Genomic DNA, 9,325 nt, shown 5'->3' on the forward strand with positions numbered 1-9,325 from the left:
AATTAATGAGTTATAATTTAAATGACATAATTATTTTATATTTATTTAAAAATTATTGATTTAAATTTTTTTATTTTTGATAAAAAAATTATAATAATAAATCTAATTTTGTATACACTTACGTGGATACTAATTAATTATTTATAATGAAATATAATAATATATTTATAAATTTAATTTTAATGTATTATTAAATTTATATGTATATTTAATTAAATAATAATACATTACTAAAAATAATTATTTTTTATGATGTTGATTGTGTAAATAATTATTTAAAAATAATTTATACTAAATTTTATTAAAATAAGACATGAATAAATATATAACTGAAAAACTTTTTATTTATGTATATTTTATACATATTGTGCTAATTGTCATTTTTTTTGGTGACTTGCTAATTGTCATATGTAAATGATAATAAACGATTTTGAATTAACTTTCCAATTCAAGAATAAATTTTCTAAAGAATTACGTAAATAAAAGTTATTTGTATAAATTCGAATAAACAAATAAAGCAAAATCGCAGTCTTCTGCATCTGAAGAATAAGTTGTTTTTCGCGCACCGTTTCGGCGAGTATTGTATTTCGCTGAAACAGTGAAGAAACAAAACGGTTAGTCCCTTCGGATGGCGATTTCCGATGTGCATGAGACTTCTGTCGCCGGCGACGGAGCCAACCACTCTTCGCTGCGGCGGAGGCACAGCCGCGTAGCTTCCAGCGGCGGCAACATGTTCGACGAAGCTGCGGCTTCCGCTGAGGCTGTGATGATAGATTCGTCGGGGTCCGACGATTCACTGAACGAGAGGATAGGTGCCGCCAGGGAGGAGAAGGTGAAGGAGAAGCAGAAGCAGAAGGAGGAGGACCGGAAGCCGCCGGATCATGCTTCCCGAAATGAGGTCCAAGACGGCGAACGAGCTGCCGCCGGAGATAACTTCACTTACCGGGCTTCAGTTCCGGTTCACCGGAGAATCAAGGACAGCCCGCTCAGTTCCCGCAACATTTTCAAACAGGTTTTTACTTTTTCATTTTTTTGGCGCTGATTTGGTTTATCTGTGTTCTGCATGTGAAGTTCTGTTACTCTTGATCCAGTGAATTGACGATAAGAAGAATAAGAACAAAAAAATTGGAATGTGTTCAGTAATTGTAATGGTAACACGTCGCATTGTAATGGTGACAAAAATTTTCACTACAAGTTTAGCAGTTCAGAAGATCGTGCCATCAGGATATATTTCATAAATGGTGAAATTTAAATTGCTTCATATTTTGAGGTTTTTTTGGTATGTGGCTGTGGATTTTCATGTTTGTACCCACATATACCAATAAAGTAGTAGGAGTGACACTTTTAGCTGCATGCTACTCGTCTCTTGTGGATACGTATTGCTATAACAACAATTCTTCTGCTACTCTCCTTCTATTGCTAACCATTGGGCTATCTCACACATGTAATCTACCCTCCTGGCCGGATGCTCCGGTTTTTCCCCAACATGTCTAGACCATTTAAGGTGAGATTCCTCAGTATTTTCAACGGTAGGCACCACTCAAACTTCATCTCTCATGTCCTCGTTCTTTATTTTGTCCATTCGACTATGGCCACTCATCCACAACTAAAGCATCCTCATCTCAGCCTATGGGTATTTGTTGCAAGCAAAAACCTATTTGTGTGTTTAATGTTAAATAAATGAGAGAAACAGGTTTTTCAAACTTATTGTTTTGCTTAACATGTTTGTTTCTCCTTTTGCTGCCGCGTGTAAGTTTTTCTTTTGGTTACTAACAAGTGTAGGTCAATTGAATTGCAGAGCCATGCAGGACTGTTCAATCTCTGTGTAGTAGTGCTTATCGCGGTGAACAGCAGACTTATCATTGAGAATATAATGAAGGTTTTCCACTTCCATTTATTCTCAGTGTCTATCTTGTAGGATTTGAAATTCCAACATATGAATGTGCATTCATCTGCAAGACACACAGCTTTAATTCTGTGGTCTTTGATTTGCCAGTAAAATCTTTTCCCTTTCTAAAATCTCTTTCCTGTATTATGTTTTTGCAGTATGGTTGGTTGATAAATTCTGGCTTTTGGTTTAGTTCAAAATCGTTGAGAGATTGGCCCCTCTTAATGTGTTGGTAATGAGCTTGGAGAATTCTTGAAGAATAGACTGATTTGGTATAGCTTTTTCGAGGGTTTGTTCTTAAGACATTGCTTAACAATATTAATTATTCTCTTGCAGTATTAGTCTTAATTTATTTCCACTTGCTGCTTTTATGGTGGAAAAGTTGGCACAGAAAAAGCGCATTAGTGAACCGGTAAGTGATCCTCCCAGGTAAGCTTTTATTGTCACGGAGAAAAATGTTTGTTAAACTTATGAATTTTTTTATTGTCATAAGAATAATAGTAGTTTCAGAGTATGGTTATTTGTGGTGTCATATTTTCAGTTATGAAATCTTCCACATTTGAATAATTGGTAGTGTTGACTTGAATGTTGCAGGTTATTTTTCTACTTCATACAATCATTATGACAGGAGAAATTTCGTTTCCAGTTCTAGTAATTCTCAGGTCAGTATAGAGTTAATTCAAAATTGTTTCTGGGTTTTCCAATAGAAACTCTCGTGACGCTGCAATCATGAAAGTTTCTATTGATTTGTGTGTGAAAGTTCGTGTGCTTGAGGTTAAGTTGATAAAGATGTTTTAGCTATGAGATTATGTAATAATTTGGGCTTTATTTGAGACGTGTTTTAAAATTCTTCTGCTGAGCATCATCTTAAGTTTTCATTCAGATAATGTTGAAGTTTAGCTATCACGCATTTAACTATTCAATGTAACCGATACAAGCCTTAACCGAATATAAGATCATGGTAAATTCCCTGTTTTAATGAGAAAGGTTTACCACATTTGTGATAGTGGTTTCTCTTAGAAGTGATATGATAGAGAAATATACTTGGTGCATAAACTAACTATGTGGTCAGGTAAGTGTCATTTCATAGATATTGATATTCCAATTGTATCTTATGGATATGTTGCTTTTTTGTCCAGCTGTGATTCTACGTTTTTATCAGGCCTCACATTGATGATGGTTGCATGCATTATATGGTTAAAATTGGTGTCATATGCACATACAAGTCATGATCTGAGATCACTTAGCTTGTCAATTGAAAAGGTGATGTTTAATTTCAATTTGGAAAAACTTTACTTCGACATCCAAATTGCTATCCTATTTTTAGACACTCAATCTAGAACCATTTTGGAAAACTTCCACTTGGACATCCAAATTGGTGTTCTATTTGTGGATACTCAATCCACAACCCTTGGTTAGATTGTAATCCCCACTCACTTTTACTTATTCAGTTTTCTCTACTGTTGGATTTAAGTTTGTCTGAAATAGACACCAACATGGATGTACAAATATCATTACTATCAATTTTAAATGTGTAGACTACTGTTTCAGAGGGTTGTTCCTGGTCGTCTTACAAGAATAGGTTCTATTAGTTACATGGAAAAATACAGTCTTGGGTTTCATCTTCATTAAAATAATATCTATCCTACTTATTTGCCCATTCCTTCCTTTCCTCCAAATGCCTATCTTCTAAAAAATCTATTCAAATAATGTTAGATGAAAGTTCTATTTTCTACCCCTCTTCAATCATGTTCCCTATGTTACAGGGAGAAACATTGCCCAATAATTTGAACATGGAGCACCCTTACAGAGTGAGCTTCAGGAGTATGGCATACTTCATGGTTGCTCCTACATTATGTTACCAGGTTGCAGCACTGTTAGTAAACCATTTGTTTGTTTGCTTGTTTTTTGTTTTTTTGTTTTTTTGTTTTTATCTTTTCTTTGCAGAATTTCTTTGACTTTTCATTGTTTCCTTATTTAAATTCTCTTTTACTGAGTGCACTTTTTTGCCCTTGATTTAATCACTCGTTGATGTTGAATTCAGAATTTGTGCAACACATTTACACAACTAGGAAGTCAAAACTCTCATATAATAAGAATATTGCCCTTGATTGCTAGATCAGAGGAATTTGTCCATGGATTATCTCGTCGCTGTCATTTTTAGGTGCCGTACTTTTTGGAGAATTCATTCATTTCTGATCCGTTTCCCTTTTTGTCACCAAAATTGGCTAGTCGACTTCATTCTTTTCAGATTCAATCCTTTTTCGCTCATTCTTTTGCACATTCCTTATTAGACAGTGCAACAGCTGTTCATCATTGAGAAACGTGTAATATCTGTAAAATTACTTCCAGAATTCACTCTCTCAGTTCCCTTGTACCTTCTATTTGTACTAAATCCCCAATATACAACCTCATTGTATTGTGCTAGTTTCTAATCCAAATTATTGTAGTTGCATCGTCCTCAATGCACTATCTCACTAAGCTTGAAGGGGTTAAACCCGGACTGATTGACTGGTTGTATTGGATCCATCTGGTTGTTTCTCATTTTTTGCACATAGTTGATGAAGGTCTTCTAAAGGACATAGTATTACAGCAGTCAGTGGATTGAAAATATAGTTTAGCATACACCTTTTGGCTTTTTACATTTAATGAGCGTTCTGGGTTGAGTTCACCATCTTCTATCATAGACATAGTGGTTGTCCTTCCATGTAAATTAGTTGTTGACATTCATGACTTAAACAAAAGGCACAGGGCAAGAAGAAAACAGTTGTATTACGTTAATCATGATTGGATAATGGTTACTAATGTGCAAAATTTTCCTGAGATTTTCTGGGTGCTATGCAGGTCTCTTGTTTTGTACTTTTGTATTTGTGAATATTTGTTCTGAGTTAAAGTTCTGACATTGTTTATGCTTGATTTTATTTTGCCACTTACATTTCCTTTGTAACTGCTGTTATAGCCAAGCTATCCTCGCACACCTTCCGTCCGTAAGGGCTGGGTGTTTCGTCAACTTATCAAGTTGGTAATATTTACTGGACTTATGGGATTTATAATAGAACAAGTAAGCAGTGACTGTTAGTAAAACACTAAAACTAGTGTATCTTTATTTTCCCCTTAAGTTTCTATTCACTTATTATACAGATTTTGTGTAGTCTGACATTTTGCTGGTAATTTGCAGTATATGCATCCTATTGTCCAAAATTCACAACATCCTTTTAAGGGAAACCTTCTATATGGCTTCGAGAGAACTCTAAAGCTTTCTGTTCCCAATGTATATGTGTGGCTTTGCATGTTCTATTGCTTCTTTCACCTTTGGTGCGTATTTTTCTTCTTTCTTTTTTGTTCAAACTTCAAAGTATTTACTTTTTTTCCCCTGCCCTTTCCCCCCTTAAAAAGTGGCATGATAGTCTTTGCTCACTAGCAATATTCTCATGATGATTGGTTACATGTCTTTTGTTATTCATTGGTGTCCACCTTATATACACTTGAAAGCAATTGCAGCATTTTTGGTTGATCTAGCTGATTTAAAGATGTCTAAACACGGATAATCTTTTTTACTTTTGAAGTATAGGCTCTATAAGATGTAAAGTTAGTTTTATTACTGCAGTTGCTCTTGGGCCATCTTATGTGAGTCTTATCTGAAAGATATGCAACAGGATTATAGGGATTTACTTTATTGATTAGTTTGTGTATTTTATGTGAAATGTGACAGAGCGGATAGCTTGACAAAAATCTTGTTTTCTGTTTTCACTTTTCTCTTCACAAATCACAATATTATGAAAAAGGGAAATATTGAAAATGAAAACAGAAAATGGAAAAGCAAACCAAATGCACCCTTATTGTTCTCTTACTCTTTCCCTGTTTTTTTCACTTCAATGGAGTTCTTATCTTTTTAAAAAGTAAATCCATGTTTTCCATGTTCTCATGCGGAATTGGTTAAATATAGAGTGCTGAACTGCCTTATTTTCGCTTTGTTTCTTACTGAAAGAGGTAGCTTATCCTTAGAGCCATTGCTGCAATGTAGGTTAAATATACTTGCAGAACTTGTTCAGTTTGGTGATCGTGAGTTCTACAAGGATTGGTGGAATGCTAAAACTGTTGATGAGGTAGGTCTTTGTGCTTGCAGATTCATAGGTCGTTGTAATTAGTTATAATTCTTTTATGAATAGAACTTGTGACTTGTCTTTGTTGAATGCATTCCTGCTGCTGCTGCTGCTGCTGTCAACAGTATTGGAGAAATTGGAATATGGTATGTTTCCTTTTAGCCTTCCCCCCCCCCCAACACACATACATAGGCTACAAAGGTGTCTGGATATATGCTTATGGAGAAGGACTAGAAAGAAAAAGAACTTGTGTTGTTTTTTTTTTTTTTTTTTTTTTTGGGTCTACCTTTCGCCATTACTGAATATATCTTATGCTTGAACACACCAGCCATTGTTTATTACTTCGTATCTTTTTTGTAATCCATTAATATACTGCTGGATTGATTCTTTCACAATGCAGCCCGTGCACAAATGGATGGTTCGTCATATATATTTTCCTTGCATTAGGCATGGTATGTCTAAGGTAAAGTTCCCTCTTGCTATATATAAAAGAACATTTTATATGCAGATGATGAAAACTGTCTTAAGAATATTTTGCCTTTAGGATATTAGTGTAATATTGTAATTTTTCTTTCATGTGTAGTCTATAGTATAATAATATTAAAAAAATAAATGTTACATAATTGGTATAAAAATAAATGAATAATTTATACTTGCACGATTGGGGTATGTTTTCATATGTTTCCATTAAGAAATAACACGTTTGGACATCTTTTTAATATTGATCAAGTAAATTGTAAATATTCCTGACTTCTTTATCTCTGGAAAATATGACATTTATCTCTGCCGAGTTTTACCACCACCAAAAATTAAAGACTAATATTGGTGGAAGGTTTTCAAATGATAGACATTACTCAAACACATCATTTTCTCTTGTCACTTAGTATTTCTCTTTTGTATAGTACAGGCATATATCTACATTTGTATAGTACAGGCATATATCTACATGTCAACTGACATAATTAAAAAGAATGTTCGAGGAAATTCATCTGATTTGATGATGTTAATAATCCTTCTTGTCCTTAATTTCAGCTGTTTGTTGTCAACTTAGTTGTTTCTCCTTCACTGCTATATGGATTGAAACTTTAATTAAAGATCGATATATTGATTTCTTGGTTGCACATGTCTGTGTTTGATCTTCACAATTTCATACAGAATGCTGCTGTATTAATTGCTTTCCTGATTTCTGCCGTGTTCCATGAGGTGTGTGTATCTCTCTCTCATGCTATTTTATCTAATGAAAGAAGCTTGCATTATTTTCTTTTCTATGGTTTGAGAAGTTGAAGGAAGGTGATGTTGCCCCAGTCGTAGTCATTACCTCTGAAGTATTATTTTTCGTTTTACCCTTAACAAGTGGTGTGACTATTGGGGAAGGATTGACATATAAGACACAAATTTGTGACTGACTTCTAGATTTCTAGTTACCAAAAATCTCAAGTACCTGGCAGTTTCTAAATGAATTCTCATGTGACACACAAACAAATAATGTTCTGCTTCCTAATTTCCAACAAGTGTTTTCATTGTGACGGAGCTGAAATTAGAAACCATCTGTGGCATCTGAACTATGTCTTCAATAAAGCCTTTCATTTGTTTCTCCGTAGTAAAAATAGGATGCGGAGACAACAGCTTTTCAAGTTAATTGCCAAAGTTGCCTGAAGTTAACACCTTCGTTTATAATTCTCATTCGTCTGAATGTAGCTTTGCATTGCTGTTCCCTGCCACAAGTTCAAGTTGTGGGCTTTTATTGGAATTATGTTTCAGGTAAGGACTTATTTTCCATCTGACTTTGGCTATTTCAGTATATTATTCACACTTTGCCGAACCCTTCTCCCAAACCCCAACAAAATAATAATATTAAAAAAATTTCAGTCCCCCCACACGCTGGGCCAAATTTGATGATGATTGTCTTCCCTTTTCTCTAGGTTCCTCTATCCATTGTCACTAACTTCCTACAAAAGAAATGCAAAAGCTCAATGGTATTTCTCTCACGCATCTTATTTAAAAATTAGCTTAGTTATCTTCAAATTGGTTTTTAATTGTTATTTTCTTCATTCCAGGTTGGAAACATGGTGTTTTGGTTCACATTTTGTATTCTGGGTCAGCCTATGTGCGTACTACTATACTACCATGACTGGATGAACAGGCACAGGGAACATAACTAAACTAGAGTTGCATCATTAGCCGTTCTTAGGAGTGATCCTCCCCATTTTTGGCGTAAATTTGGTGTAGATATGTTCCTGGCTGTTTCATGTGGGAATTGTACCTTCACAGTAGTCCTATGAGGTGTTCATTCATCTTGATCTCTCTACTTGAAATCTTGAATAACTATATTGGGTAGTGATATCAATATGCAAGCAATTTTGAAAGCTAGCACTAACATCCCAAGTGCTAATGAACACTGTATTCAGTATGAAACTTATGTTACTGCGACAAGATGCTAATTTCAACTGTGATTTTCTTTAGGAAGTTGGACCAGAGTACCTTGTTGCTTACGTTACTAACAACAGTTAGAGCAAGATTACAATTTGTTGTTGCCGACTCTTGAAACATGAAATGGGGTGAATCAGGCCAGTAGGGAATGTCAACACTTACTTCCTTTGGGGCACATACTCCAAGCCAATTGTCCCCCACCCATCGAGGTGTTTATGAACCAATAAGAATTAGTCATTGCTTTTGATGATGACCAAATAGAACAGAGTGGAAAGAAAAAAGGAAACGAGAAGAACTAATCTATTTGTTATTTATTTATTTATTTATTTTTAAAGTTTATCGTAATTGATATAGACACCGAAAGTGTTGATACAAATAGCAGTTTTCTATATATCATACTAGAAGTTAAGGACAGTGACAAATGGTAACCTTAACAAATAGGATATTAGTTATGTAAATCCTTATAATAATACCTTTCTCGTTTTAGGACACCTACCACAATTCAACATCAGCAGTAAAAAGTTCAATCATGCTAAACTTCCCCATCCGACCAAAATGAAGGATTTAATGGTAGAGCTTGGAGTGTCTGAACTCTGAAGGACATCCTTTACATGGCAGGAGTTGCTTAACCAGATTTTTGGGTCATAGGTTCAAGAAATCACACTTATTTTGGTACTCAGTTCAGAGTTTACAATATTTGCATGGCAACGAGCTTCAAATCGTTATATTATGAGTTACAGAGACGTTGTGAGGTGAATGAATACATTTTGAGATGAAATATGTGACGTTTCAAAGCATATCTTTCAGTTCCGGACATGCGTAAATAAAAAAAAAAAAATCAATAATAAACCTTTTAGTTATTATTTTCATGAAGAGATCTGTGACACATACAAGTCTTTTTAGT

The 9,325-nt window shown here is 34.6% G+C and overlaps 1 protein-coding gene across 2 annotated transcripts; it reads left to right on the plus strand.

Moving 5' to 3' along the window:
- The first annotated feature begins 386 nt into the window (after window positions 1–386).
- On the plus strand, window positions 387–8,912 carry LOC112738290 (diacylglycerol O-acyltransferase 1C). Of its 2 annotated transcripts, XR_003169341.2 has the most exons (17): window positions 438–1,012; window positions 1,799–1,879; window positions 2,047–2,120; window positions 2,225–2,300; window positions 2,483–2,550; window positions 3,028–3,151; window positions 3,655–3,753; window positions 4,848–4,949; window positions 5,067–5,203; window positions 5,913–5,994; window positions 6,117–6,137; window positions 6,392–6,454; window positions 7,147–7,194; window positions 7,690–7,752; window positions 7,914–7,967; window positions 8,049–8,274; window positions 8,455–8,912. XR_003169341.2 is itself a non-coding variant. In XM_025788662.3 (16 exons), the coding sequence occupies exons 1-16, from the start codon at window positions 629–631 to the stop codon at window positions 8,151–8,153; spliced, it is 1,581 nt and encodes a 526-aa protein (XP_025644447.1). In that variant the 5' UTR covers window positions 387–628; the 3' UTR covers window positions 8,154–8,835. The 2 variants fall into 2 exon arrangements, 1 of the variants encoding a protein (XP_025644447.1); XM_025788662.3 differs by having other exon boundaries at window positions 387–1,012; window positions 8,049–8,835.
- Window positions 8,913–9,325: the final 413 nt, after the last annotated feature.

Source organism: Arachis hypogaea, chromosome 13 (assembly GCF_003086295.3).
Source record: "Arachis hypogaea cultivar Tifrunner chromosome 13, arahy.Tifrunner.gnm2.J5K5, whole genome shotgun sequence".
Classification (NCBI taxonomy): Eukaryota; Viridiplantae; Streptophyta; class Magnoliopsida; order Fabales; family Fabaceae; genus Arachis; species Arachis hypogaea.

Bases quoted from the DNA above. Each gene is read 5' to 3' on its own strand.
- LOC112738290 (XM_025788662.3), top strand. From the start codon at position 629: ATGGCGATTTCCGATGTGCATGAGACTTCTGTCGCCGGCGACGGAGCC. The intron at 3,152-3,654 runs GTGATGTTTAAT...CCTATGTTACAG, and splicing joins TTAGCTTGTCAATTGAAAAG to GGAGAAACATTGCCCAATAA. The intron at 7,753-7,913 runs GTAAGGACTTAT...CCTTTTCTCTAG, and splicing joins TTATTGGAATTATGTTTCAG to GTTCCTCTATCCATTGTCAC.